This window comes from Anopheles moucheti, chromosome X (assembly GCF_943734755.1).
Source record: "Anopheles moucheti chromosome X, idAnoMoucSN_F20_07, whole genome shotgun sequence".
NCBI lineage: Eukaryota > Metazoa > Arthropoda > Insecta > Diptera > Culicidae > Anopheles > Anopheles moucheti.
Window position 1 is genome coordinate 8,431,373 of NC_069142.1, and position 27,858 is coordinate 8,459,230.

A 27,858-nucleotide genomic window follows, 5' to 3' on the forward strand; every position below is an offset into this window, starting at 1 on the left:
TGAAAATAACATATTTTATTTTCTGTCATTCTGCCTGCAGTATATAGTCAGCTTTGCGTCAATATATTTTTATTAGCCGTAATGCTATCGTACAATATTATACGGACGAGTCGAAAATGAAGTGCACTTGATACATGTTACACTGCATGCGAAAAATGGTTGATGGACAGAATTGGAATTTCCGTTTTGGAATTCATACAATTTACGCTAGGCAAAGGCGCCCACCGTTAGAGTTCGCTGGAGAAAAATATGCGACTTCGTCGCGGTCCGGCTGATGGTCAGAAATCGCCAACGGTTTGCGACGTGTACTCGTACGTACGATCAAGGCTAAGCTCATCCATTTCACCGTCGTGCAAAAAGTGAGATTCCACGTGGGTTTGAAACTCTTCAAAAACCGTGTCCTGCCCGTACAACAGCCCACACATAGGGCAAACCTTCTTCATCCCATTGGTACGCAGCTTTTCCTGCAGCAGATTCAAGCTAACCTTGTTAAACATTAACGCATCCGTACAACGCACGGGTGCATTTTCCTCCCGCGACTGGCCACTCTTCGTGGCGGGGGGTTTTCGTGGCGCTAGCTCGCTTTCAGCCACCCCTACCATAACATCCTTCATGAGCTTTTCGCTTTCGGTCTCGGACGATTTCGTACTGCATCGATTGCAGAGTTCTTAAAATATACAAAAAAAACAATGAAACATCATCGGATACATACATAAACGGATTGCAACGTTGGTCAGATAGATAGCATTACCTGCTCTAAACTGATGATAAAGGTCCCACATCACTGTCTGCTGTCGCCCCAGTTCCTTCTTTATATCGAGCAATCCATCCGTACATCGACTAATGTCCGGGTTCGCCTCGAGTGCCGCACGTAGCAGTTCCTCATCATGTCCAAGATCTACATTAGACGATTCTAGGAAACCGCAGGTGTTTAACAGGGAAATATCTTCCAAATTAATACCTTCTTCATCCGCGGAATTTTCGCGCTGCAAGCGCTCGCGCAACTTCGGATTCGGTGCGTGCTTCGTGAACGTGCGCGATCGGATTAGGTTTTGACCTGTTTGATTGTTAGCGGCTGATGCGGGTGGTGGTGGTGCTCTCTGCTGTTGATTTACTGTCATCATTGTTGCTGTGGGGCCAACGTTCACGCCCTCCACATCACCGAGATCCTTCACGATTAAAGACAACCGCCTCCAGAGCTGTCTATTTTCTGTCCCCACCATGGAAATCTGTTCCGTCATCTGAATCTTTTGGTGTGTTAGCTCGGCTACGGTTTCCCGCAGTTGCTTTAGCTCGGTTTGATTAACTGTTCGGTTGTCGGGCACGGTAGTTTGTACCTGTAGTGCCCGAAGTGAGCCATTTTCCTCCTCGAGTACCGTAATTCGTCGCTGGAATGTTTGGCATCGCTCTTTCAAGGTTTGTAGAGCCGCCTGGAGTGCCTGATGTGATGCCGTCTGTGTGTTTGGTTCGGTTATACTCATACTGAGCAACTTCGTCGCGCTTTTCTTTGTTAAAATCGCGCTTATGTGCGCTTATCTGAACATTTACCGATTTACTATGGTGGTGTTGTTATCTGGTGTTGGCCAACATGAATGAAAACAATAGATGCAGAGAGCAGAGAGAGATTTTGCGTTAAGATGATGCTTATTATGCGTTGCTTCTGATAAATAAAAATATCACACCTATAAAAAGACAAAATTAATGTAGGACTATCCCAACCAGCAATTTGTTCAGAATTTGTTTAATTCAATCGTTCACTAGAGGGCTCGATGCTAACCAAAACACTTTCTCTCGAACACAATTGCTTTTCAACAAATCATCTAGCTGTCAGTTACATTGACTTTTTACAAACGTCAGATAGGACAAATCGAAACTTTATAAATGCGAAAGCCATTTTTAAACAACTAGTTTCGTAAAATATTTTCACAAAAATAGCTTATTAAAATTTGGAGCAATTTTCTCTCATTCACTTACCCAAAATTCATACATATTTTGGTTATGATATTTAGCACAAATGTCACATTACTGTTGGCTTATTTTCACCGGGCTTCTTTAGCGAAAACAGCTGTCAAACGATATTTGATGCCCAGCTAAAACAAAATTAACTGCCGGCATTTACATTGTGCATCAAGCAAGCGGGTTCAGTTTCCCAGAAGTAGTTCCGCTGAATTGTTCGACAATGAGTTACTTACTAATGCACCCCGATACGAAGGGTCACTGCATTTGGAAGATACTTACTTCCAAGCGCATGCTGGCGGATCACATGGAGGTGCTTGAAATATGTCTCAAACTTGATCAGGACATCGGTACCGGCCAGAAACCGGTGCTGCCGCGCAAAGCTGTTTGTGCTGGAGCTCTTCTAACCCTAGCTGCGACCACTCGGTATGTATTGAACGCGTAGCAAATGCTCTAAGATAGGAAGTACATAGCACTGATCAAGCTGCTTACAATGGCATTTCTTAGATTCTCGCCTGCCTTTACAACAACACGCTGGCAGATTGTAGTTTCGGCCACTAGCGCTTTACTGTTCGGTGTTGTCGCGACCGGGGATTTCTTTCACCATACAGCTCTGGCTAAAATAACAAGTCTGATCAAGTCGATCGAAACGTACGACCACGCAATGAAGAAGATGCTGATGTTCACGAATGAAATGATCTTCGGCAATCAACGTTTATTTATTCCGATATTAGGGTAAGTTTCGTCCAGTCTTTATTTATATTAATTCAGTGTTCAATTGTAATCTATTTCAATATTATTCTACAGTGTAAGCGAGAAGCAAATGCTTCAGATGTGTACCGAAAACTGCATCAAGGCCATCTATGACATGTTTAACTATGTCACAGTATTAGAAAAGAAAACGGAGCTACGCGAGGAGTACAAACAACTATATGAGCCACTGGAGACGTTCGAAAACTGTGATATATTTAAACAAGCAATGCCCAATCTTAGCATGGCAAAGGTAAATATGAGCGTTATATCTAGGAGAGTGCGATGAAAGCCTTGTACGTTATATTCCAGAGATATTTCTTATATTTAAAACATTCATTTCTCTAGCAACTGTACAATATATTTCTGTACATGCAATCTCATTGCCTGATGCGACTGTCGCTTGCAATTGTGAGCGATGCGAAGATCGGTGATATAAAGGTAGAAACCAATCGGCTCATCAGTTGCCTCTCTAGTCACGCTGATGAGCTGGGTAAGCAAATGTTACTGACCGGTTTATCACAAACAGTTGATCTCGTGCTCGCTAAAAATGTAAAGGATTCCAGCTTGAAGCAGCTGTTGGCAGTAAAACATCAATCACTTGAACTGGTGGGTAAGCTGACGGCCAATGTCCAGCTAATGATACTACTAGATGAAAATATCCAATACCTCGTCAACCCAGAAACGTGGCTCGGACGTTTGCAGCTTCGATACGCAGCAAGCAATCTAGCCACTGTTCAATCTTATTTCCTCACACGGATAGAAGAATGTGAACGTTTGCTGATTATGGTGAAAAAACTACTGAACCAAAACGAGAATGCCAAGCAGAACGAACCAGAACCAGAGAAAGAGTCCGCTCAAGAAAGTGCGTTTGAAGAACCGCTTTCCGAAGCACAAAATACAAGCTACGAACCGAAGGATGAGTTTTTCGTAAACACCGGAGCTGAGGGCGAAGAAGAAGTGAATGATTCCGCCGCTGCGCTGCAATCGGAGTATGAACAAATTTCAAAACGGTTGATGAAGAAGCAATTTCAACCTATATTGCATCAGCTACGTGAACGACTCGTACCGGTGGAGAAGTCGTTTAAGGAGCGCGAACGAGTTGCGCTGGAATTGAAGGGGATTAAATTTCCCGACGAGGAAGAATCTCACGGTGGATTGAATGTGGCCAGCAAGCCGGATACACTCGACTCAGGCGAAGAATCGGACGTGGACGAAATGGAGGCGATATCTAAGAGCAAAAACCAAAACAAGTACAAAGATGATCGTGATTTTCTAGCTGGCAAGCAGCAGATCTCTCTACTAGTCTCTCTTCCCAAGGGTGTGCAGATGGATGAAACCATCCTAGAATAACACACTCTTCCAAGTAGTAGAAGCAGCTGGAGGTTCGTCAAATTTCATTTGATGAACATGGTATTTTTTTCAAATTTTATTAACTGATATTCATTTAATACGACCGTAATAGGTACATAATTGCTTGTGACAAGCAGAGAGATGTTATAATAAATCGTTACTTTGAAAATTAGCATAATATTGCTCTTTATTTAGTATATCCCGAAATTACCACTCAAGGATAGTCGTCCATAATGCCCTTATTAGACGAGGGATTTTCGGTTGTCGTCTATCTGTCAAACTGCGCCCGTGTGGGGGGTTTGACACATAAATGCCGTCCTCTCGTGTAATAACGCTAGCTTCTGCAAACATGATTTCGTCTGTCACTGGCGAATAATTTCATATTTAAATTTTTCGTTTTTCATGGGTGGAATGAAGTTTTTAAATGTAATTTGTTATTCGTTTGTTATTCTTATTTTTAAGTTGCTATAATAACCCAAAAATTTGTAGTACATTCAATTAAGATATATGCTTAATTCCTTAGCGCGGTCGAACCGGTTTATTTTCAGAGATTATTATTATTATTATGAGATGTAAACGGCTATGCGCTCGCATTGCTTATAATCTAACAATTTTTCCCGCGAACCACTTCTACATATGCTACGGACCACAAGTGACGTGCGAATTATCTACTGGCGACCACTGTCTTACGCAAAAGACAGCTTTTCCCGGTATTGACGATTATAACGTGTCTGTACTATTGGGTAAAGGTATTGGTATTGCTGGGTAAAGATATTGTAAGAAGACGATACAATTAATTTCTCAGTACTGCAGGAGCAAATTTCTCCACTTTGCCTTTTCGTTTGCCCTTTCTTGAAGGCATGAGTGTTGAAAGTTCGTTGGATGAAGATAGGCTGGTAGTAATGCCGAAAGATTTTGATTTGATTTGTGACCTTATCGAGGCGTTCAAATCGAAGCCGTGCCTGTGGGATAAGGCAAACCATGATTTTAAAAACTTGCATGTGAAGCAGGCGGCTTACGATGAGCTGCTCGTCGTCATGCAGCAACATGAACCGGCTGCAACAATACAGTGTTTGAAGAAAAAAATCATGACAATAAAAAAGGGATTCCACACAGAGAACGGAAAAGTTATTAAAAGTGCACGTAGCGGAGCTGGAGCCCATGAGGTTTATGTACCAAAACTTTGGTACTACGATCATCTCACTTTCTTGCGTTCCAGCTCCGAAGCGCCTCGTATGTCCAACATGCAGAGCGACGAAGAGGAAGAGGTAAGTAAAACGATAGATTAAGTTATACGTTCGCATATATATTTAAACGCAGTAAAAGTTAGAACCGGCAGAATGTTACAAAAATCAAAAGTGTTTAAAATATGTGATCACTGGAACATACTGGGCGTTTGTGAGTACTAGAACAATTTAGAGTTTTTATAGTTTTAGATTTGAAACGTGCTTAAAATCTAAATATACTAGCCTAACTATTAATAATATTGAAAAAAAACTAACCATAAAAAGCCCTCTGCACGGCTTCGTCCTGCCACTCAACCTGTCCATCACCGTTTACATAATCAACAAATTTCTGTCGCACCGCCTTTGCTTCAGAAACCGGATTTGTTACATGACTTTGGAGGCTCATTAAACTAGAACTGGGCGAGGAATCAACGTTTCCATTATTAATATAATTATTACATCTACTTCGAAGAAAATTATGGAGATAGCAACAAGCTAACACTACAGTGTTAATATTTTCTATGTTTTTGATTTGTATAGGTGATTGAAAAATTTGAAACCGTGCGGACATGATTCCAAATACATTTTCAATCACCCTACGCGCTCGGGAGAGCCGATAGTTAAATACCCTCCGCGGGTAATTTAGCTGCCTCCGATTGAAAGGTTTTAAAAAATCCGCCCGTAAGCTAAATGCCTCATCACCAATGAAGGCGAAAGGTAACGTCATCTCGCTATTAGGCGGATTTTCTGGGGCCGGCAAATTCAACTGCTTAGACAGCAACCGTTGGTAGAATTTGGTGTTCATGATGCAACCCCCGTCCGAGTTGCTGCCCGGTGCTCCTACGTCGCACATTATGAAGCGGTAATCCGCATCCGCAACAGCCATCAGTATAATACTGTGGTACTTCTTATAGTTGAAGTAAAGTGATCCGCTTATTGGTGGAGGTATTATTCCGACGTGTTTGCCATCAGCTGCACCGAGGCAATTTGGGAATTGCCATTTGTTGTTGAAATCTTTGGCAACATTTCTCCATTCCGTTTCGTTGCGAGGAAGCTAAAATGATTAAAAAAACATAAAATTTGCTGCTGTGCTATCTGTTTGTTTTAAAAACTGTGTACTGATAGTTTTTAACATTTGTTTATATTTGTTTTTAGATAATCGAAGAGGAAATAGTGGAAATACTCGATCATGAAGAATACAGCACCACATCCGACAATGTCCCGGGACCAACGCAAACTCGAAAGAGGAAGCATGGAGAACCAGAGAATGAGCGTACTTTGAGGAAAAAAGTTATGCAGATGGTGGTAGAAAGGTTAGAGAATCGTCAACCTAGCAACCAATCTAGCTCACAACCTCAATCCCCAACGTTCGGAACATTCGTGGACACGGAGATCCGTAGTGTGCCGCCCCATATGCTTCCTTATACAAAAAAACTAATCATGGATGCGATTTGGTTGGGTCAAACCAACAATTTAAATGAAACGTCTCGGATTGAAAAATCAGATTAGTTTAGATTTAGTTTAGAATAAGTTAATGTTGCACTATTTTTTACTGAACTATTATTGAACTAAATTACTATTTAAAGAATTTGCATTATTAAAACACGAATAAAAACTTACCTTCATATAATCTTTGAGCGTTTTGATTATAGCGGTGCAGGTTTCGGGAATTATCAGTGAAAGCATAGGCTGCGAAATTGCAGTTTGAAACCGCAAACACTGATAAGAACTACCGCTGATCAAAAATCGCAACGTTGCACTCAGCCGCTCGTGTGGTGTGATGGCTGGTCTCATTACCGTGTCCTCCTTGATTATTAGCGGTGTCACTTTCTGCAACAGGAGCAAGTAGGAGTCCTCGTCCATTCTGGCAAAATTAAGCCAGTCGGTAGGTTCCAGTCGCAGCTCTGTCATCATGTTTGTGTGTGATAACATGTTCCGCTTCAAAAACATTCGTTTGCACCATTTTTCGCGTTTCTTCCGCATCGGTTGGAAGGCAAATAATGCCGCTACAGCCAGCAAAACGTCCTCTTCGATATCCATGCTATATGCGATAGAAAAGCTCACTCAAAGGAAAACAACGCGAATGTAAACAAACCGCCACTTTGACAGATAGACGACTGTCCGAAGCAAATCGGAACCGAGCGTGCTCAATTCCGATTTTCGGACCGTCGTCTATCTGTCAGACACGCGATCGGCAAAAATGACAGATAGACGACAACCGAAAATCCCTCGTCTAATAAGGGCATAAGTTCCTTCTCATTTTAATTGCAGTGCAGCATATTAATAATGCGATAACGCTCAAAAGATTCTGTTGAAGGATTTCTCTAGGTTTGAGAAAAGTAAAATAAGATTAAAAACATTTAATTGTTCATCTTAATATGTCTAGAGATTCTTGTCATTGTTCAGCTTAAAATACATTCTCACCGGAGTTTTATAACAATATAAATGCTCCTGGTACATTTGGGACTTTATCTTGGATTTATTTACGAATGCTGCGCGATAATATACACGCACCACCACACACAAAAGCATACGCATACGGAAGATGAACTTTGATCAATGAGGTTGTATTTCTTAAATGCCAGCATAAGCATTGTAGTTTTGAGTGTGAACGGTCGACTGTGCATTCCGGACACCGGCATAAAACCACCTGTAACCAGAGCGAAATGTCGAAAAATTTAAAATATTACTACGACTTAATGTCCCAGCCATCCCGTGCGCTGTGGATCTTTTTGGAGAAAACCAAAATTCCCTACGAAAAGCGTTTGGTGAATTTGGGCAAGGGTAGGCCAACAATAAGATAACCACGGAGGTATTCCAGCACATAATTTACTTGCGTCACTTTTTCCAGGCGAACACCTTACCGACGAGTTTAAGGCGATCAACCGCTTCCAGAAGGTACCGTGTGTCACCGACAGCCAGATCAAGCTGGCTGAGAGTGTGGCGATTTTTCGCTATCTGTGCCGGGAGTATAAGGTGCCGGATCATTGGTACCCGGCCGATTCCCGGCGCCGGGCCCTCGTGGACGAGTATCTCGAGTGGCAGCACCATAACACGCGTGCCCTCTGTGCCACTTACTTCCAGTACATGTGGTTGCGACCCCGTATGTTCGGCAGCAAGGTAGATCCGAATCGGGCTGAACAGTACCGAAAGCAGATGGAAAGCTGTCTGGACTTTATCGAGGGGGAGTTCCTGGGCGGTGGATCACGCTTTATCGTGGGGGATGAGATTTCAGTGGCCGATTTGTTGGCGGTGTGTGAAATCGAACAATCGAGTAAGTGGTTACTACTTCAACGAAGTTTGTTTCGTAGTGTTTTTTTTTTCTTACGAGCGTGTATCTTGTTTGTTCTTCCAGGAATGGCCGGCTATGATCCGTGCGACGGTCGCCCGAATCTAACGCAATGGATGGCAAGGGTACGCGAATCAACTAATCCGTTCTACGATCAAGCGCACAAGTTTGTCAACAAAATTGCTCAAGATACGGCCACCAAACACAAACTGTAATATTTAACTCCAGCGGACAAAGATACAACAACCGGAGCCTAAATACGATACTATCAAAAAGGCTGCTAACGTTTCAACAAACAATTTTAACGCGCATTATGTTACATACAATGTAAATTGCTTTATTTCACAATAAGTTTATGGATCATTTCGGCAGATTATTGATATGCGTCGCGTTTTATTTATCAGCTTATCCCGAAACAGGGACTCCTTGGCGGACAGAATTTCATGTGTAAACTTGTACCGTGCCGTGTGTCTGGAAAGGATATTATTAAAAGCATTTTAGTTTCACAGCAGCTTCTTCAATCGTTTTCCCTTTTTTACATACTTCATCACGTAAAGTGATCGTCTTGGTAGCAATATATCAGCCCAATACTTTTTGTGACGGTCCTGGGAAAATATTTGCCGATACTCCTCATTCGTTTGTTCCTCGTCGTTCGTCCGCACCAGTCGCATCACGGAGTCCGAGAGCAAACTAATTCCTGCGATGGTGTTGCCACAATACTGAATGAAAATGAACAAACCAATACCTTTAGGTTGTTTTGTTTTTGATTGGAAAAGATGTTCCATTGTGACCATCACTTACCCGTACACTATCGACATGCGGTTTTATGACTCCCTGCTCCGCTAAATCCAGCACATGGACGTAAGGCATTGCGGTACCATCAAAGGCAACGGATACGATACGATCTAGAATCGTACGATTGGCCGGGTACCAGTGTTTCCGTTCCGTCTCGCGGTACCCGTGAATCGCATCATCCCAGTGATCGAACTCGTATCGCAGCCGCTTCAGGTACGGTTCTATTTCTTCCAGCAGCGAGTTTTCCTCCTTTTCATCGACAAACTGATCCATCACGCGCATATCTTTGCTGAACGTTTCACGGTCCTCTTCTGGCCATTGTCCGAAAAATGTTACACAGTTGGGTAAGCCAATATTGTTGGCAACGTCCGACTGGATGCGATTGTTGCAATGCGGTGCGGTCGTTTGATGCAATCGCCTAATTGCAAACAGCTCCGGTACATGGCGAATTAGTACGGCCGGATTATGGTTTATTCCAGCGCGTATACAAAAGATGCCGGCAAACATGATGGGGTGTTTTGACAGATTTATGACTCGGTTCAAAGGTGGTTCTGGAAGAGATTTGTGTCTATTATTCAACTGATTGTTTACTTATATTTTAGTTACCTTCTTATCAAATAAAGCAGCTTCTATTGTGGTTTGATCTGACGAAGTTGGTTATGCATTCTCCTTTTGAATTTACAATGGTTCAATGGTGCGTGTTATGAAAGAGCGTTTTCGTTACATCCTGATTACCTGCACACTGTGACAGTTCCTAGAAAATTTGTCAAATAAAAAAACAACAGCCAGCATCTTGGGGTACATCAATTTCAAATACAACGTTCGATTGTTCTGAATGTACTATTGCTTTACTGCGACTTTTACACTTCCATTTGTGCTACAAAACTATAATAATCAAAATATCTTCAATTTGTTCCAAAACATCATGTTTAACCGGCTCCCAAAACTCGGTCGATAGTACATCAAGTTCACAGAACTTGTTCTAGACCAGATCAGAGCATTTCCAAAGAATTTTGAGAACTGTCGACTGGTTGGGTGCTTCCTAAGTCATGTCATAATGTCTAAAAAAATTCATGGGGATTTTTTTCTCATACCGTATCAAAAGCTTGTGAAGTCCGCTATGTGCTCCATATCCTTTGATTCTGGTGATACAGCGTTGAACGTTTTAAGTAAAAAAAAAACCTTGAACACCCTCGATTATAAAATTGTAGTATGAAGTAATGCAACTAAGTCATCTAAAAAAGGGATAAAAGATTCGGATTCACCAGGAACCTGCCACTCCACCATATCTCGTCTGTGCGTGAGGATGACCTCAAAGAACTTTGTCGTCAGGTGCCATTCTAATGGCATGACCAGTCGTACGGAGTCTCACCTACGTAGTCTGGCGAAATAGTAAGTTCATTGTACAGTTTATACAGCTCGTTATTGCCTTACCACAACTGCAATGAGGTAGCATACGAAATCTTTTGAGTCTTATTGACGCTTCGAGGAGGCAATCATGCAGATGTAATTGAGCTCCAGAAAGGAATATGAGTAATCAAATAAACAATGTTTAAATTGTTCCGAACGTATGATTATTATACTGCTTGCCGCTTCCGTTCGATTTACAATATTACTACAATCTATGAAAAGGCTTCTAGCCCAACTTTTCATGTCCCGGCTTCAGCTCATCTGGTTCGGGTGCTGATTGTGTTGACTTTTGCAGCAAATTTTTGCTAAACCATGTAGGGCGCGGTTTTTCCATCTCGACGATCCGTTTGCCTTCCCAAAACTCGGCCGGCTGTTCATCACGCTCACGATCGTACAGAACTACCACATCCTTATCAACGGGTTCCAATCCGAGTTCGTTTTGAATTTTCTCCTGCATCAATTCAGTTTCCTTTCGAACCTTATCGTAGCAGGTTGCTGCAAATCAATTGAAAGGTTAACTTAAACGTCTACTTGTTCAAGGGAAGGTTTGGTAGAAACCACGTTACTTACGACATAGCACGCCCACTTCATGATCACTGCCGCACGTAGCACACGATCGGAGATGTATTTTGGGTGTGAATATTTTTAATTTGTACTCGGGCGATCCATACTTTCGCTTGTGCCGTTTCTCCAACGTACGGCGATGCTTCGGTACCGCCCAAAACATGCCGTCTCCGATGAGGTCGCGCACAGTAAATGTTTTGCCGGGGGGATTTCTGCCACATTCCGGTATGTGTGCGGCCTGAGCCATTGCTAGAGCGGCTGGAAAAAGTTACGTAAATATGTGATTGGGACTTGAATCTTTGATGAAATAACAAACCTGGCGGGAATCTATTGCCTCCGAAAAGGCAATATTCAAGTGTTCGAAGCGTATTTGCTAGTTGATTTAAAAGACGGGACATGTTGGGGTTTAATATGTATGTTTTTTGGTATGTTTCACACCGCAGAGGGATTTTGTTTACTCTTTTGACAGCAATCGCCGCATGCAAAGTTCCCGATGAAAAAAATGTGCGGATCATATTTTAAATAGAAAATAAAATTCGTCAAAAACTTTATCATAAAACAATATGAAAGGCATTTTTCCTCTTGCTTTTTATGCAAAGAAAGGTACGAAATAATATAACTAACAAGTTTTAGCCGAATTTAATGATAAAGGAATATATTTGTTCCCATACAATTGTATGCTGAAGTGTCAAATAAAGCTTCACATTTATGGAGTCCGTTCCATTGGACAGTTGCCTTCAATTGTGGAAATTTTGTAAATTATTCTAAAAAGAAAAAGAGACCCTGAATGAACTGAAAAAATCTAACACTTGAAGCTTGAATGAATAAAATAATAAAAGAAATGATTTGCACATAAAAACCAATAAAATGTACGATAGCTAGATTATAGCGCCTGTGCCATAAAGAACTGTCATTAGCTTTATGGTTCCACAGCAGCGGATCCTCTCACCTCAAAGGAAAATAATAAATGGCTTTCACTGTGTAGGTTGTCTGGCAGTGGAAGCTTTGCAATACCAGTTTCCTTTGTGGTTTTTTTTTACTGTCGTCCAAAATTTATCGTCCGGTCTGGACGCGAATCGTCACCTGGTCTGGCAAACGGCATTCGTTTTGTTTATCGTGCGGTATTATTCGATACGCCGAACCATACGCAACAAGCGCTCCAGAATTTAACCTCGTTTTATGCGCATCAACTGTTCTTGTGGTTGTGTGACACAAGTGATGCCATTTGTGTCTGCTGCTGCCCGAACGTAGTAGGCTGGTGTGTACATCCATAAAAACACGACACACGGATGCTGTGCCGAGGCATCGAGCGTAATGTAAAGCTATTTGCTGGCGAAGGTTGTGAATAGTTTAGCACAAGACGCCTAATAAAACGGCTGGCCAGTGTGTGAATACCGACGAAGAATGTGAATAGTGTACACACTATTTGCGCGGCTCCTCACACACACATACAACGGCAAGTGTAACAAGAAGGGCTAGTGTAGTGAATAATTTCGCCTGTGATCCATACACAAGTCCAGTGAAAAATGCGTGGCTTAATGCATTTTTTATTTTACTTTTCCTGTAAGTACAGCGAATACTATTTTCTATTTGTTTCATGAATACTTTAGGTGTATATTATATATCTCATATCTCTCTCAAATATTAAATCTCTCAACCTCTCGTTTCAGTGCTGATCGTAATAAAAGGGTCGCTAAGTCGTGCGCGCCTAGCTGAGGGAAGCTTGAAATGTGTTTCGTACCAGTGTAAGGGAGGAGAATGTAAGGAAGGCATCGACAACTGTGAAGATACGGAACCAGATCGTCCGGTGGGATGTTTTGTCGTTTGGACAACGAACAATGTTACAAGTAAGTAGTGAACTCTAAAACAATCTCTCACGTATGGACAGAATTACTAATCATGATTGTCTCGCTTTGCTAGATGAAGTAAACGTGACGTTGAAAGGATGCTTCATTAATCCTACGGAGTGCAACAACACCGAATGCATTGATACGACGACGGATCCGAAGAATAACTTCAACTACTGTTGTTGCCGTGGCAGTATGTGCAATAAGGACCACAAATGGATGCCGGAAGCAACGAAAGCGCCGGAGGTGTTACAGTCGGTCGAGAAGGAATCGAACATTGTGCTGGTAGTACTCATTACCTCCATATCGTTTGTATTAGCGTGTAGTTTAGTCACCTGGCTATATTGCACACATCACAAACAAGTGATGTTTAATGAAATTCCAACGGTACGTTATGCTTAATGGCACAATTTTGGTTTGCGTTTGAAAAAAAAAAAATAATCCCCTATGCGTTTCAGGTTGAACCAGACATTTCCAACTCATCCACCAACATATCGCACCGTCCAATTGATTTGAAGGATATTAAAGCACGCGGCCGGTTCGGAGTGGTGTGGAGAGCGCAGCTCGGTAATCAGGAGGTGGCTGTTAAAATCTTTCCAATGCAAGAACGCCAATCGTGGATTACGGAACAGGAAATTTTCAAGGTGCGCATATCTCTTAAAACGCAAAACCCCCCCCTACACGAATGAGTTTTCTAAACGATTTATACCCCATTACTTTATCCCAATCTAGCTGCCACGGATGAATCATTCGAACATTCTTGAGTTTATCGGTTGCGAGAAGCGCGTCGATATGGCCAGCACAGACTTTTGGCTCATCACTGCCTACTGCGAGAACGGTTCACTATGCGATTTTCTCAAAGCGCACACGGTCAGCTGGAACGATCTTTGCAAAATTGCGACCACAATGGCACGCGGTTTAACGCATCTGCATGAGGAAATACAGGGCAGCAGAACGGATGGTTTGAAGCCGTCGATCGCACACCGTGATTTCAAGAGCAAGAACGTGCTGCTGAAGGCGGATCTCACCGCATGCATTGCCGATTTTGGACTGGCGCTTGTATTTACGCCCGGTAGGATGTTTCGATTTTAGAAGTTTGAGCATGAGCCTAATTCGTTTCTCTTTTGTTTTCTAACAGGAAAATCATGCGGGGACACGCACGGACAGGTGGGTACGCGCCGCTATATGGCGCCGGAGGTGCTCGAAGGTGCAATCAACTTTACCCGCGACGCTTTCCTGCGCATCGATGTGTACGCGTGCGGGCTCGTACTGTGGGAACTGGTATCACGCTGTACCGTGCACGGTGGACCGGTCGATGAGTACCGGTTGCCGTTTGAGGCGGAGTTAGGCCCGCACCCAACGCTCGAGGAAATGCAGGAGAACGTAGTGATGAAGAAGTTGCGTCCCCGTATCTTCGACCCATGGCGTCATCATGCGGTAAGTAATAATGTTATGCTTAATTGAACTTTTGAAAAGATTCATCCATATCATCAGTGAGGATAGTGTCTTTGAGAAGTTAAAAATCTTTGTAGTTTTAAAAACGTTAGAGAATCTAAGAATTCATACGTCCTGGAGAAATTACACTTTTTGAGGATTGTCAATAGAGGTCCAGATTAATTTACTCTGTTAATAGATACATTCCGATTGATGAATTGCGTTTGGTTTTGTTCCAGGGACTGATTGCGATCTGCGAAACGATGGAAGACTGCTGGGACCATGATGCCGAGGCACGGTTATCGTCTTCCTGCGTGCTGGAAAGATTGCTGCAGTACGCCCGTTTTCCTACAAGACAGTTTTTTGTCGCCAACAACACTACGAACGAGCTGCCAACGAAACTAGCAACGGAAAATCTTTAATATGAGAGAACGCGCAGGTGAATGATGTGCATTGTGCGCTAAGCTGTATTACGATCAACTCTTCAGCAAACTTTTTATTATTTTAATAATTTGGTAACGCTGAACGATTTGAGTAACACTAAGTGGAGAGATTTCTATTTCTAGACAGACTTTTAATAAGATATGTATTTGGTGCATATATTGTCAACAAATTGGGGCTGTCAAAATTTGCTGTCTCTGCATCATTGGTATCATATCAGGTATCATGTTAGCTATACATTTAAATTGCAAAATTATATATACAAATGCTGCTGCAAACTACAAATATAGTTGCGCGTTAAATTAAAAATTAATTGAAAGCTACAACTATTATTTTTATTTTTACGTTTAATTAAATGCATTAACTCTTTTACCTTCTGTAAAACGCCCCCATCCATCCCTTTTTACCTGTGTTGACGAAAAACAAATTTTTATACGATTTTTCCATACCTACATTTTTGCGGGCTATGTTGGCTTATGTTTACACACTAGTTATACGTTAATAATTGCACCTCTCCTTTTTATTCATTTTAAAATGTATTACGACGCGAACCAACACAAGGAAGGGATTTTATTGCTGTGCCTTATTATTAAAAAAACATCAAATTTTCGTTTTAAAATCACTTTGCAATACACAACAAACCTAAATGCTATGGACGCGTTCGTTTCCGACCTAGATCTTCCAGTACACATCCAAACAGTGAAACGAGAAGAAGATTGTATTTATGATTAATAGTGCTTAAACAATTGATCCTTGAGCTATCCACCGAAAAAGAAGAAAAAAAAGATTTAAGGACTTGTTTCTTTTAAAGTTCAAAAATATAACTATATATTACTACACAGCATAAAGCAAACAAAACGCGTGTGTGCAAAAGCAGCGATCGGAATTATCCAAAATAATTTAATGACATATGCGAGGGTAATAGAACGTAAGCAAAGCCTGTAAAATGTCGACAATGAAATGTAAAACGTCCAAACCAAGGAGTGATGTGAGTTAGGTAAGCGACATACCGACTAGGTTGAAGTTCCGTTTGCTTTACAATACAATGATGTGAAACCCCGCAAATGGCAATTTGCTCTCAAAGATGCAATTGGAGAGCAACACAAACAAGCAAAAACAGATGCAACACGGCAGCAATAAAACGCGCTTGTCACATTAACGAGCGTGTGAGCGCGGATGGTGCAAACGACATTTGACATTATGGAATTTCTTTTAAATTTTACAACTTTCGCTGGCTTGCACGCAGATAGTCTCTTGCGTACGTATAATATAACTTTTATCTTTATTTTCTTTTTTTTATTATTACTAACACGAAGAACGATCGTGAACGGCTAGGATTAGATTGTTAAGCATAAGTGAATGATAAAAGATAAAAAAAAATCAACAAACAAAGCAGAGAACCAGAACAATGTAAATTGCACGATTGTATAAATATAGAATCTTATATATTAAAAACGACAACATGATGCGTCTCTTACCTCTTTTCGGAATAGCAACATCTTGATATCTTGAAGGGTAATCTTTGGAAAATCTTTGGAACAGTCAACGATCGTCAGAAGCAAAGTGTTTCCCTATCAAACGGGTTTGGGGACCCATGTGGGGCCCCCAACACGACGAGGCCCTAGGCGACTGCCTACTCCGCGTATCGATTGATCCGCCGCTGGCTCAAATGCTCAGTAATTTGGATCAGAAGATCAACAGCGGATCAAGCGGTAGACGGAGTAGATGGTCGCCTAGGGCCACGTCGTGTTGGAGGCCCCAAAAAATGTTTGTAATGTCCTTCTTACTGCGCCTTTAGCTTTGCCTCATTTCAAAGGCCTCAATGCCCCCCAAATTCATCGTTTTTTTTAAGTTAGAGGCCCCATTTATAATTCCGCCCTGGGAATCCTCCAAGCGGATTGATCCTCCACTGTGTACCGGCTATGTTCAGGGATTTCACACGCAGTTTTCACTACCACGCTCTTGCAAACACAATTATCATTCACGATTTCCTTCCTCCATTTTTTCTTCCTGAATTCGGATAGGGGGCAAACACCAGCAAAAAAAAATCGATTGTAACTGTTTTGGTTTTTTTTAATTCCTTTTTCTGTTTTATTTCGCTAATCATGTAGATTTTACAACAGGCTGAGCGCGGAGTTTTTCGTGTGCAAGTATCAGTTTTTTTTATCGACAAAGATAAATGCGCCTTGTAATTCCTTGTTTTGCTTCATATTTATCTAATAATTTAAAAAAAACATAAATATTATACTTAAAAATTTTGACTAGCTATAGACAAATAAGTGGTATGAGTGATTATGATCTTAATGTATAATGTATGCATTTTTTTTTACTTGTTATTGTGTTGCACAATGCACTCTTTTTGCTCGACATTTTTTTGTTGTTGCGTGTGTTCTTTTTTCCCTTATGTTTTTAAATATCTAAACTCACAATGTTGCGTGTGTACGACGTGTGTGTGGGTTTGTTGTGGTTGTTTATTTATTTTCATTTAAGTTACTGTGCGAGAGAGTTTCGCCCATGAAAATAGATTTACTTCCCACGTCCCTTATCCTTCTCCTCTCGCAAGCCCCCTTTTCCGCTGCTCTCCTTCACCAACAATCCTCAAAACAATCCGGAAATAATTATCATAAAGCCAGAACACACACACGGAATAGACACACACAAGTGTACCATATTTAGGAGCGATAATGTGCATGTGTGTTTTAATTGTTGTTTAAATCGAACACAACGTTTCTTCCTCTTTTGCTGGCCGTAATACCGGTTGCTTGATATATATTCAGTGTTCATCATCCGGTGAGGGGGATGAAATGTACGTCACACGTCGTAAACCACACACGACACAACGACACACAATACACAGGGAAACAAACGACAATTTGTGACACTTGGCGCATTTTTTTTTTCATCTATACACGGGAACGCGCACAACACAAGTAGCAGATTAAAGCAAAATGAAACCCCCAAAATATCTGTATACTGGTTTGGTTTTGGTTTTGTTTGTTGGGGATATATTCACATGGTAGCTTCACTCTACTCAATCACACCCTGGGGGGGGATGAGGGAACGTAGAAGCAGAGATGTCCTGTATTGCATTGCATAACACGTAAGAGACGCGTACATCGCCAGTGATTGGTCAATTGCTTTGAATCTTTATTCAGAACGCTTCATGATTCCACAAAGATTAACTAACACTCGAAGATTGCTAAGTCCACAAAGATCCAAAAATCATCAACGATTCCTAAAACCCTAAGATTCTTGAATCCTTGAAGATGTCTGAGTGTCTCACAGATTTCAGAATCCTCTAGTGTCTTGTACCTTCTTGTAAAGAGTAAAGAATCTTCAAAGGTTCTTGAGTGTTCCAAAAGTGTCATTAATCCACAAAAAAAAAATCATTTATCCCGACAGCGTGAATATTTTGAGAATCAGCACAAGGTTTGCATGGCCCATCAAGGAAGATTCATATGAAGGACTCTTCTTGAAAGTTTCATTGAGGACATCACTAGCGTACACGCAATCTCTTAACACGGCCTGGGGGGAGGGGGATGGAAGGTTCTTGCGTGAATGTTTCCTTAAGGTGTAGCCGACCGCGAAAGGATACCCGAAGATGTGTAACATAAATACACGCACACACCCTCGCATACATTGAGGTAAGCCGTATAACATACTGTCCTTAATCCGATTACTAGCCTCTCGTAGGAGCCTACTTATTAACCCCCCCCCCCCCCCCCCCCCTCCTGCCCTCCCCCCTCACACCCTTTCCTCTCCCACTCAGCGATTGGATTAGTTCCCTTGTGATTTTTGACCCATTTTGCAAGTGGCTTTAGTAGATGAAGGTACAAAGGGACAAAGAAGAGGCAGGTGTGTGTGTGTTACTATGCAACTACGCTTCCTATTGCCTAAGGACTAATTATCTTCATTGTGTGGGCGTGTAGAGTGTTTGATTTTTTTTGCTGCTTCATTATCTTCAAATCGACAGGTAAAACGTGCACTAAGAGAAGCCTACTGAACTGCACCGGCCCGAACACCTCCTCTTTCACACTATAATTCACCCAACTTACTTAAACGTTTATGGGCAAATGTTTGTTATGATTAATTATGGCTGATTTTAGTCGTTTATTTTCTTCCTCTTCTTCATCCACTTAACAAGGGACATGGGAAGAAAATGGAGGATAAATGTAAGGAGGGATGCCGGTTGCACACTACCCCGTACAACGGCAAACACAATGTTGGTTCTTTGACAACTCCACCCCGAAAACCTTTTTTCTATGCAAAAATGCATTATTACCGTGTGTGTGTGTGTATGCGTGTATATCTATGTCCTATATGCACAGGATGATGGAAAGATGAAAACGCAAATGGCGCTGGGGGGGGGGGGGGAGGGGGAGGGGTGCAGATTAACAAAATAATAATAAAAAAGAAATCACAGCAAATGTCAGCCACCTCATCTAGTCTCTTGTTGGCGCGGTTTTTTTTTGTTTGTTTTGTGGAAATGGATATACAACGTGTACAGTGCGATGCAAAAAAATCTCTCTCCTTCCGGGGAGGGTATTTTTTTAGTTTGTTTTTGGTTTTAATCGCTCGCGAACAGGACAGAGTGGCGTTTGTGAGTAAAGTGTATAAAAGCAAGTTAGGAAGCCTAACCTAGTTGGTAACGCACGACCTCGCACAACCAGCCCCGGGATTACAAAAAGGCATTACAGGCTATTTAGGCAAATAAATCATGTCACAGCATTCATTGGTGGCCTGCGCCGTGACCAAGCCATAAGGGCCAACTCACCGGGGGCAGGCAAAAATGGATAAGATAAGAGCCAGTTAGGAAGAGCGGCAGATGCGTCGGTGTGTTTTGCGTGGGTTTGTAGTTAGTGTGTGATGTGGTAGGCTGCTAAGCTTCTATACACAAGTGCCACCAGGCGGAAACAAAAAAAAACGATCAAGGACTCTTGGCATGACTTTCTAAAACAGCTACACTGATAAAGACGAGTTTTGGTGCCCTTTAGGAAGCTTCACATAATCAAAAGATTTCAACGAAACTAAACAATCAATCTGAGATCCGTTTTGTAAACCTCTCCTATCACACACACACCAACACTCTCTATCTCGCCCTCTGCACACCGAAGGTTATGACGCTTACACTACAGGGGGTGGTGATGTGATTAGGTGCATGGGGAACATTTAGCGGGGAGGGAAGGGATGCGGTAATTGATTTAATTTAATTTAATATGCTTTTTAGTTTCCCCATCCCCCTCTCCATCCACCAGCTTCCCACACTTTCTGGGCCTACGCTGAATCCATAACGCTTGCCTAACATGGGGGGGCCCTACGTCACTCTCCATTTCCTCCTTATTCAACAACAATAATATATTAATGTAAATATTTTCATAATTTAAAGCATACATAATAAAGGGGGTTGGGAGGAAAAAACTAAAAAAAAGTTTTTTTAAGGAAACGGGTGCTACTAACACACAGGCAGATGTAAAGTTTCTTTTGCTTTGTTTTTTTTTGCGCATGGTTTGGTTGCTGGAGCATGTCTGTTTTGTTTTCCCCAAGGAAACAATTCGAAAACCCCCGGCGCAAAAAACCATTCGCTATTGCACGGCGTTGCAATGCATTACAGTTTACGGGTTTACAGTGCTAATGTTGCACATCAGAGTGTTTGGGAAACCCAGGCGTTAAGGGGTCCGGAAAAAAATTAAAGGCACAACAAAACATAAAATATAAACGGAACGAACGAAACAAGTTTTATAATTTGAAAGAAAAATTTGAAGATCTCGATAACAATTATACAAATTGAAAGCTACGTAAGCTTTCACAGGGAAAACGAGACATAAATCTTCCCTTCAGTCGGCCAATTTTCCACGGTTTCCACATCCCGGAGCGGGCGCACACGCTCTCGTAAAATAGCCTTGTTCTCACCTTGTTCTACGGCATTTAACGACAGCCATAAAGGGTGATGTGTTTGTGGTGGCGGTGTTGATGGTAAATGGAGGTGTGGTAATGATGGTGGGCATGATGGACTCCTCACGCATGAATGATGTAACATCACCCACCCACTTCGCGGGATCGTGAAAAACCAACAAAAAAAAAAGATAAATAAATCCTCACTTAAAGTGTCCTCTTACTAGCCGCAACTAAATAAACGTCTCTCTCTCTCTCTCTCTCTCTCTCTCTCTCTCTCTCTCTCTCTCTCTCTCTCTCCCTCTCTCTCTGTCTCTCTCTCCCTCTCTCTCTGTCTCACCGGCGCCTCGACTACGCTCTTAAGGAATCTTTCTAACGGAGTTGAGCGACATGTGCGCGAGTTGTTATAAACGGAATTCTTATTTTTAAAGAAATACTAATATCTTTGTGGAGGCGCGTTTTTTTTTGTAAAACAATAAAGTTAGTTACTGTTTTGTTGTTGTTATCTTCTTCAAATTTTTGTGTTCCCATCGGTTGTGGGGCAAAAAGTTATGCTAATAATTCATGTAACTTGGATCGGAAAGCAAAATGTCTACCATTTTGTTTCACGCAAATTTTTGTCAGCGGGTGTTAAAGTTTGATTCTAATATTTCTAATTATATATATATATATATATATATATATATATATATATATATATATATATATATATATATATATATATATATATATATATATATATATATATATATATATATATATATATATATATATATATATATATATATATATATATATATATAATTTTTCAATCGATAATATGACAACACCCGTCATATTAGAAAATAAATAAATAAAAGCTATAATTTCAATCAAAGTCCAATTGAACAAACAACGTTTTTAAGGTCTTTACGCAGATAAAGGACGAAAGCAAAGGTATACTAACAAATTAAAAAAGGCTAACAGAACGAAACGCCGACAAACGTGTAATTTTATCGTACAGCTCACATCTCGCTCAACTATTCGTTCGTACGCCTAGGCGAGGGGGATAATTTTGTGAGAATTTGGCTACCTTCCTTTCTAGTGGTTGCCACCCTAACGCCTCTCTCCTTACGCGATGGTTTTGGGTAAGGGGGTTCTTTTAAACTGCTTGTTGACTTTCCGTCTATCCTCTAGTGCTTTAGTTGTCTGTGGTATTAAATATGTGGAAGTAGCAGCAGCTGTGCGGTATTTGTTTTAAATGGTTTTAAAAACTAATAGAACAGGTACCCTTCTAGCCAGTCAATACTTTCGCAACAGTAAATTCTTAAGTATCGGCTACGTCTCTTCGGCGTACAGCTGGCCAGCCGTGACCGACGCCGAGAGCACTGCGTTCTTATTGTTACCACCGGTAGCGTTTAGCTTTGCCTCATTCCCGACGGTGGTGGATGATACGACCAGGGCAATGCCAACGTTACCACCACCGCCAGCGCTAACCAGCTCGTTGGTAGTATTACCACCACCACCACCACCACCGGTACCACCACCTCCACCACCAGTTCCACCAGCGGCAATACTGCCGCTGACCGTTTTGAGTGACAACCCACCGAGTACGGTGGTTGCGGCTGCCCCATTATTGCCACCACCAGTACCGGAAGCGACCGTTGACTGGAGCAGTGGTTGGTTCACCTCCTGGCAAAGGCTGGCAGCAATCAGCTTCGGCGAGGTGGCCGGCGTAAGGATACCGAGATTGTCGTACTTAATATTTACCGGTGACACACCGGCCGAGGTGGCCGCACCGGAGTTGGGCGACACACCGGCCGTGATGGTTGCGCCGATGGTCGGCGACACGGGGAATACGTTGGTCGGCGTGACAGGTGCGGCGGTAACCGTCGACGCCGTACCGCCCACAACCGTCGTAGCCGCACTGACCGTCATCGGTGTCGTAGCGGCGGCACCGTTTGCCGCCAGTACGAGTGCACGTGGCACCTTGTGTGTTACCTGCGTTATAGTAAGTGTGGATGGACTAGTACACGTAGCGTTAGTAGTGTTTGCGTTTGTACCGATTTGACTAGAGGCGATGGCAGCGGCTGCCGTCACAATACTACTGCTAGAGCTCAGCGAGGTGCTGGCGGCCGGGCTGCTGCTACCGTTGCACAGCGGAGGAGATTTGACCGGTGGCGAGATCAGCGTGGCCGACGGTAGAGCCGGCGATGTCAGCGGTACCGCCGCGGCCAGGCTCGTCCCATCGACCGGCGACCCGTTGCGTGTGGCCGCTGCATGTACCACCATGTTGTGATTTTTCAGCCGCTGTGCCGTCTTGTAGCTCTTTCCACAGTAGCACTTGAAGGCTTTACGGACCCGACTGTACGCACACACACACGTGCACACAAATTCACATGACACCACACACATTTTGAGATCAGTGTCAAAAAAATTGAATAAGATAAAAAAACAACCAGCATTAGAAATGAAGAAAATTTACCAAATCAAATCCTCGAATAGTGATTCTACATACTTTCCGTCCTTCTTGTGACCATTCTTCGAATGGTACTTGATGCCGTTGACATTTTTGTAACGCTTTTTGCAGCCCGGCACCGGACAGGCGAACGGTTTTTCGTTCGAAGAATTTATTCCACTACCACCGCCTGATGCAGAATGGCGTCTGCAACAATACATGCAAATAGGAGAACAAAAAAAAAATCATTGTGAAGTGTGAAGAATGCAAATGTGATTATGCGTATGGCGTACCGGCTTCCGTAGCGCATGATAAACTCGGAACTGAACTCCTCCGTTGTCCAGGAATCGTTGCTGTCCTCGGATTCGGATACCATCATCTCGTCGTCATCCATTTCGCTTCCTTTACGTCGATGATGGAGTGGTGCGTTAGTAAAGATACGCATTAGCAAACAGAACTGTTATTAAAAACAAAGGGGCGTTGGTGCATGGCACGTGACCCCGTATTACACCTAAACACCGTTAAAGACCGTCAAGTTGACATTGAAATTGTTAGAAAACACATTGTGTGTTTTATGTGCATTTCCTCATTGCTTACTTATTGCTTTAATTGAAAGCTTTTCAATATTGACAAATATATCTTTTATTAGTGTTCTTAATTTCAGACCAGAAATAACCCTACAGTGTCGTATTTGCTGTTCATTTTCATCCCTTTCAAATTCAATTCATTCAGTTAATTTTGTTATATTTTGTAGCGTTTTTAAACGTTTTGTTTTTTTCTTTAATTTCCCCCTTTTAATGTTTCTATCTTCGAGGTAGAATACTATGATTTCCTTAATACTTCAAAGCGTATTGTGAATAGTTCTTTGTAAATAACTATCAAAAATTCATTTTCAACATTTATAGCACATTATTTATATGATGATAATTATTAAAAGATTGCCGATAATTTAAGTCTTTTTGTCAAATGAGAATTTATTTTTGTGTAGTAGGGTTTAAGACCCGTTTAACACAATTTACTTTTGTACTTTTGTTTGTTTTGTTCTTCAATTTCAATATTATGTTCATTTTTAAATGGTAAACATTATTTTTGTAGAAATCAAAAGCTAGTAGTAAGATACCAAAAGGAAAAAACTCATTGTAGCCGGTAGGCATTGGAAGAACGCTTAAATCCATAAATGATTTTGTAAATGCGTCATGATTGTTTGTTACCATGATCGTACAACTTAAATTGAGCAAATTAGAAAGAGTTCACAAAATTGTAGATAAGCATATGGCAAAACTAGACATGAAATCACATCATAGTGCACCGAAAAGTTCTTGAATTTTTAATTCATGTAAAACGAATTCGTATCATAATTGTGTGTTGAATTTTAAATTCAACATGCTTGTGTTTGCATCGCCAGCGATTTCCTCTTAGGATGTGCTTTATGCGTGTTGCCACACTTCCCCCCCAAGTCCCCCAAAAACCTCACACATAAACTGGACCGTTGTTATGTAACGAAATTACCTGTTGGAGTTGTGCTACGGTTCGATGCCGCGATGCTGTAGCTGTGATGTTTAATGGCAATTTTGCGCTTGAGATCGGTTGTGCCAACCGTTTGGTTGAGGTGATTTTTGGTCGGCTCTGTTCCACCACTGGTAGCGCCACTACCGCTACTACCCGACGCTACCGTACCGTTCTGGTCGGTAGTGCAACCGTTTGTGGTAGCAACCGCCATGCCACCGTTGCCACCATTCGCGATGGTGCTGGAATTGGTTGTCGCGGTACCGTGCGGGTGGTGGTCCGCCGTTTGGTTGATTGATGTGGCCGTATTGGTCAACCGCAGACTGGTGCCGTTGGCCAGGGTGGTGTTGTTTCTGTCGGTGCCATTCGAGGCAACTGCCACCGGTGCGGCAGCAACATCCCGGCGGTTGTTATCAGTTACGAACCGCAGCACGTAGCTGAGAGGAAGACATGTTGGCTGTGTCTTTTCCGTTACCTCAGGTGCCAGAGAATCATCTGCAAAAATCAAGGAAGCTAGGCATTAGAGACGGATTTGTTAGAAAGTAATGATTCAACTTATCAATTTATGATATCCGGCATGACATAGATACCTTAGCTAAGGGTACTACATATTTTTACAATTATTATACACATTGTCACATTAAACCACACAGGATTGAAATTATTAAAGAAATAAACAAGTATAGCCTCGCAAAATGAAGAGCGTTGAATAAATTCAAAACAAACGAATTGCATCATTAATTCAATATGGGTTAAAGTCACTGGCCACCCTTCCCTTATTGACTTCTTCCGTGCCCCACCCACACCCTAACCATCCCACACCAACGAATTTAATCATCTGCCACTCCCTACTCGTCACCACCCTTGATTGCATCGCATTGCAACGAAACACTTACCTATATGTGTTTCCTCTATGTGGTGTATTAAATCAGTCAAGCTTGGGAAAATCTTCTCACAACCGTTGAACTTGCATACATTTATCAGAAACACAGCCATATTATTGAATGTACGGGGAAGGAAGTGGCGGGTTTCACAGGTTGGAGGAAACAGAATAGAAGAAATGGAGCTGTAAGGGTTGTTCCGGTGGCGGCTACGGCAGCTCCGTAACACTGGGTAGCCCTGAATCCAAGATGGTGACTGAAGAAGATACGCTTGTCCGTAGAGGTGTGTCTATATATATATGTATCGCACACGTATATGTACGTATACGCGGCCCAAGCCGTGTTTCGTTTCGCTTTTCTTATGCCCTCTCTATGGCCCCCAGACGTTGCAGCGTGGATCTGTTTATAAAAAGAAAATTATGCAATCATCAGATTATTTCAACGATGTGTTTTTTTTTTTCTTTCTTTCTTCCGTACTCGGAAATCCTTCTCCACTCTTGCTAAATGCTGCTTCAAGCGCACGCACAAACACACACTCAATTACATTTCGCATGCATGCACACTCACACACACTCACACACAAGACTTCATAGGCAGATATGCACACACTCGCACACACGCTCTTATACGTGAAGCTGCGGCAAATGGTTCCACAGGAGAGGATACGAAGAACCGAGTCTTTAGCAGTAAATTGAACTTTTGCTTGCATCTAGCATTACGGATATTGAACAAACTAACATGCAAAACGCACAATGCACACAATAACTGTTGGCTTTCGACCACTACCTACGTAATACACGATTCTGCCAGTCCCCAGCACGGCTTGCTATGGACAACTTTAAGTTGAAATTCTCACATATTTCGGGCGTTCTTCTCCATTCGCCCGCTTTAAAATACTTCTGTCTGCAGTGGCGTGATTACTCTGAATCCGACCTCGTACACCACTCACACACGCATACCAACATAAAAAGGGTAACCGTTTCGGTTTACACCGATTTGGTTGGATACTTGAAACTGCGCGCCCTTTTTCACCGCTGTCTGTTGATTCGGTGAATATGGGCTGTAGCAATGCAAATAAGGGAAGAGCTAAATGTAAAACAATAAGTTCATGCAATTTTACCTTTTTTCTGCAGGAATTTAATACTTCCGCGATAGGGCGATGCACTTGTATAGGGAAATTTTCCGATTTTATGAACTACGGTGGATGCGAATTTTTGCCGTGCCGAACGCTGTGCATGCTGCACACGAAATGTCAAAACTGTTTGCTCCACATGACGCATACAGACAAACGCACAAACACTCTTTCCGCATAATCGCAAGGGCCAGCCACAGGACGTGAGATGTTTTCAAAGCTGTGTGCGAGAGCACGCTAATGTACGCACACATACCTTGGTTTGTTATGACAGGAAGGTACAGGCAGTCCCCGAGATACGCTATTATAGCGGACCGCTATAACCCGGGAAAAATCTTCGTAACTCGAATTTCCGCGTAAGTCGAATCCTGGTGCAATTTCGCTTATACCTCAAAGTCACAGAGTCGACTTCCTTCTCTGCATTTGATTTATGCAACGGATCAGGCGATTTTTAGAAAGGTTACATTAAAATAAGCTACAAACAAATGTTTTATGTGACATAAAAGATATTTTCGACCAATTTTTCACCATTTTGCTTAAATTTTGAGCTATAAACTAGCTCAGCTGTCAAATTTCCAAAAACCGCGTATCTCCGAATCCGCGTATAAGAGGAACCGCGTATCTCGGGGACTGCCTGTATACTGTCGTAATCCTATGAATTTGAATAATCAACCGAATGGTACATTCTACACCATACGAAAGGAAGGCTGATGAAATGGTTGCTCGAGAGTTTCCCAACAGTGTTGAAAGGAAATATACTAAAAAATATAAAGAACTATTGTTTTCAAGGAACGAATCAAGCCTTAACATAAGATAATCTTTCCAGGCTATTGTTGTTTGCATCTAACTAACAATCAGAATCAGAGCACAAACGTATGACAGAGATTTATATGATTAAACAATGAGACAAGATACAATTTAGCTTCCAACACTTACGTCAAACAA

General features: G+C 41.9%; 8 protein-coding genes across 9 annotated transcripts; 4 read left to right on the forward strand and 4 right to left on the reverse strand.

Moving 5' to 3' along the window:
• Nucleotides 1-4: 4 nt before the first annotated feature.
• Nucleotides 5-1,797, reverse strand: LOC128306564 (protein spindle-F). The gene is made up of 3 exons (XM_053044108.1): nucleotides 1,683-1,797; nucleotides 752-1,573; nucleotides 5-667 (listed from the first exon to the last, which is right to left on the reverse strand). Exons 2-3 carry the CDS (start codon nucleotides 1,479-1,481, stop codon nucleotides 279-281), a joined length of 1,119 nt encoding a protein of 372 aa, XP_052900068.1. The 5' UTR covers nucleotides 1,482-1,573; nucleotides 1,683-1,797; the 3' UTR covers nucleotides 5-278.
• A 382-nt stretch (nucleotides 1,798-2,179) lies between these two features.
• Nucleotides 2,180-4,139, forward strand: LOC128306561 (uncharacterized). Its single transcript, XM_053044105.1, has 4 exons — nucleotides 2,180-2,382; nucleotides 2,464-2,691; nucleotides 2,764-2,959; nucleotides 3,055-4,139. The coding sequence occupies exons 1-4, from the start codon at nucleotides 2,180-2,182 to the stop codon at nucleotides 4,057-4,059; spliced, it is 1,632 nt and encodes a 543-aa protein (XP_052900065.1). The 3' UTR covers nucleotides 4,060-4,139.
• Nucleotides 4,140-4,961: 822 nt separating this feature from the next.
• LOC128306595 (uncharacterized) lies at nucleotides 4,962-6,794 on the forward strand. Its single transcript, XM_053044147.1, has 2 exons — nucleotides 4,962-5,327; nucleotides 6,441-6,794. The coding sequence occupies exons 1-2, from the start codon at nucleotides 4,962-4,964 to the stop codon at nucleotides 6,792-6,794; spliced, it is 720 nt and encodes a 239-aa protein (XP_052900107.1).
• Nucleotides 6,795-7,889: 1,095 nt separating this feature from the next.
• On the forward strand, nucleotides 7,890-9,062 carry LOC128306573 (glutathione S-transferase theta-3-like). Its single transcript, XM_053044120.1, has 3 exons — nucleotides 7,890-8,069; nucleotides 8,137-8,559; nucleotides 8,641-9,062. Exons 1-3 carry the CDS (start codon nucleotides 7,952-7,954, stop codon nucleotides 8,787-8,789), a joined length of 690 nt encoding a protein of 229 aa, XP_052900080.1. The 5' UTR covers nucleotides 7,890-7,951; the 3' UTR covers nucleotides 8,790-9,062.
• On the reverse strand, nucleotides 8,915-10,106 carry LOC128306570 (alpha-ketoglutarate-dependent dioxygenase alkB homolog 7, mitochondrial). The gene is made up of 4 exons (XM_053044117.1): nucleotides 9,976-10,106; nucleotides 9,376-9,920; nucleotides 9,118-9,293; nucleotides 8,915-9,045 (listed from the first exon to the last, which is right to left on the reverse strand). The coding sequence occupies exons 2-4, from the start codon at nucleotides 9,874-9,876 to the stop codon at nucleotides 8,928-8,930; spliced, it is 795 nt and encodes a 264-aa protein (XP_052900077.1). The 5' UTR covers nucleotides 9,877-9,920; nucleotides 9,976-10,106; the 3' UTR covers nucleotides 8,915-8,927.
• An 820-nt stretch (nucleotides 10,107-10,926) lies between these two features.
• On the reverse strand, nucleotides 10,927-11,782 carry LOC128306576 (39S ribosomal protein L32, mitochondrial). Its single transcript, XM_053044123.1, has 3 exons — nucleotides 11,660-11,782; nucleotides 11,350-11,601; nucleotides 10,927-11,274 (listed from the first exon to the last, which is right to left on the reverse strand). Exons 1-3 carry the CDS (start codon nucleotides 11,739-11,741, stop codon nucleotides 11,006-11,008), a joined length of 603 nt encoding a protein of 200 aa, XP_052900083.1. The 5' UTR covers nucleotides 11,742-11,782; the 3' UTR covers nucleotides 10,927-11,005.
• A 567-nt stretch (nucleotides 11,783-12,349) lies between these two features.
• Nucleotides 12,350-16,480, forward strand: LOC128306562 (activin receptor type-2A). The gene is made up of 7 exons (XM_053044106.1): nucleotides 12,350-12,906; nucleotides 13,014-13,190; nucleotides 13,264-13,577; nucleotides 13,649-13,834; nucleotides 13,923-14,262; nucleotides 14,329-14,627; nucleotides 14,864-16,480. The coding sequence occupies exons 1-7, from the start codon at nucleotides 12,870-12,872 to the stop codon at nucleotides 15,044-15,046; spliced, it is 1,536 nt and encodes a 511-aa protein (XP_052900066.1). The 5' UTR covers nucleotides 12,350-12,869; the 3' UTR covers nucleotides 15,047-16,480.
• A 5,328-nt stretch (nucleotides 16,481-21,808) lies between these two features.
• LOC128306557 (uncharacterized transmembrane protein DDB_G0289901) lies at nucleotides 21,809-26,678 on the reverse strand. Of its 2 annotated transcripts, none has more exons than XM_053044095.1 (6): nucleotides 26,568-26,678; nucleotides 25,797-26,180; nucleotides 24,904-25,395; nucleotides 23,688-23,796; nucleotides 23,455-23,601; nucleotides 21,809-23,301 (listed from the first exon to the last, which is right to left on the reverse strand). In XM_053044095.1, the coding sequence occupies exons 2-6, from the start codon at nucleotides 25,894-25,896 to the stop codon at nucleotides 22,275-22,277; spliced, it is 1,875 nt and encodes a 624-aa protein (XP_052900055.1). In that variant the 5' UTR covers nucleotides 25,897-26,180; nucleotides 26,568-26,678; the 3' UTR covers nucleotides 21,809-22,274. The 2 variants fall into 2 exon arrangements, with proteins under 2 accessions (XP_052900055.1, XP_052900056.1); XM_053044096.1 differs by having other exon boundaries at nucleotides 26,572-26,674.
• Between the last annotated feature and the right edge of the window lie 1,180 nt (nucleotides 26,679-27,858).

Excerpts from the sequence above, each read along its gene's own strand:
- LOC128306564 (XM_053044108.1), bottom strand. The coding sequence starts at position 1,481 with ATGAGTATAACCGAACCAAACACACAGACGGCATCACATCAGGCACTC. Across the intron at positions 668-751 it reads TTATCATCAGTTTAGAGCAG|AACTCTGCAATCGATGCAGT; the intron begins GTAATGCTATCT and ends GTATATTTTAAG.
- LOC128306561 (XM_053044105.1), top strand. The coding sequence starts at position 2,180 with ATGAGTTACTTACTAATGCACCCCGATACGAAGGGTCACTGCATTTGG. Across the intron at positions 2,383-2,463 it reads ACCCTAGCTGCGACCACTCG|ATTCTCGCCTGCCTTTACAA; the intron begins GTATGTATTGAA and ends GGCATTTCTTAG. Across the intron at positions 2,692-2,763 it reads TTATTTATTCCGATATTAGG|TGTAAGCGAGAAGCAAATGC; the intron begins GTAAGTTTCGTC and ends ATTATTCTACAG.
- LOC128306595 (XM_053044147.1), top strand. The coding sequence starts at position 4,962 with ATGCCGAAAGATTTTGATTTGATTTGTGACCTTATCGAGGCGTTCAAA. Across the intron at positions 5,328-6,440 it reads AGAGCGACGAAGAGGAAGAG|ATAATCGAAGAGGAAATAGT; the intron begins GTAAGTAAAACG and ends ATTTGTTTTTAG.
- LOC128306573 (XM_053044120.1), top strand. The coding sequence starts at position 7,952 with ATGTCGAAAAATTTAAAATATTACTACGACTTAATGTCCCAGCCATCC. Across the intron at positions 8,070-8,136 it reads TTTGGTGAATTTGGGCAAGG|GCGAACACCTTACCGACGAG; the intron begins GTAGGCCAACAA and ends CACTTTTTCCAG. Across the intron at positions 8,560-8,640 it reads GTGTGAAATCGAACAATCGA|GAATGGCCGGCTATGATCCG; the intron begins GTAAGTGGTTAC and ends TTGTTCTTCCAG.
- LOC128306570 (XM_053044117.1), bottom strand. The coding sequence starts at position 9,876 with ATGTTTGCCGGCATCTTTTGTATACGCGCTGGAATAAACCATAATCCG. Across the intron at positions 9,294-9,375 it reads CGCATGTCGATAGTGTACGG|TATTGTGGCAACACCATCGC; the intron begins GTAAGTGATGGT and ends ATTTTCATTCAG. Across the intron at positions 9,046-9,117 it reads CGATCACTTTACGTGATGAA|ACACACGGCACGGTACAAGT; the intron begins GTATGTAAAAAA and ends TATCCTTTCCAG.
- LOC128306576 (XM_053044123.1), bottom strand. The coding sequence starts at position 11,741 with ATGTCCCGTCTTTTAAATCAACTAGCAAATACGCTTCGAACACTTGAA. Across the intron at positions 11,602-11,659 it reads AGGCAATAGATTCCCGCCAG|CCGCTCTAGCAATGGCTCAG; the intron begins GTTTGTTATTTC and ends AACTTTTTCCAG. Across the intron at positions 11,275-11,349 it reads TGAAGTGGGCGTGCTATGTC|CAACCTGCTACGATAAGGTT; the intron begins GTAAGTAACGTG and ends ATTGATTTGCAG.
- LOC128306562 (XM_053044106.1), top strand. The coding sequence starts at position 12,870 with ATGCGTGGCTTAATGCATTTTTTATTTTACTTTTCCT. Across the intron at positions 12,907-13,013 it reads TTTTTTATTTTACTTTTCCT|TGCTGATCGTAATAAAAGGG; the intron begins GTAAGTACAGCG and ends CTCTCGTTTCAG. Across the intron at positions 13,578-13,648 it reads TGTTTAATGAAATTCCAACG|GTTGAACCAGACATTTCCAA; the intron begins GTACGTTATGCT and ends TATGCGTTTCAG.
- LOC128306557 (XM_053044095.1), bottom strand. The coding sequence starts at position 25,896 with ATGGCTGTGTTTCTGATAAATGTATGCAAGTTCAACGGTTGTGAGAAG. Across the intron at positions 23,797-24,903 it reads CCGTAGCACAACTCCAACAG|GAAGCGAAATGGATGACGAC; the intron begins GTAATTTCGTTA and ends ATCGACGTAAAG. Across the intron at positions 23,302-23,454 it reads GGTCACAAGAAGGACGGAAA|TCGGGTCCGTAAAGCCTTCA; the intron begins GTATGTAGAATC and ends GTGTGCGTACAG.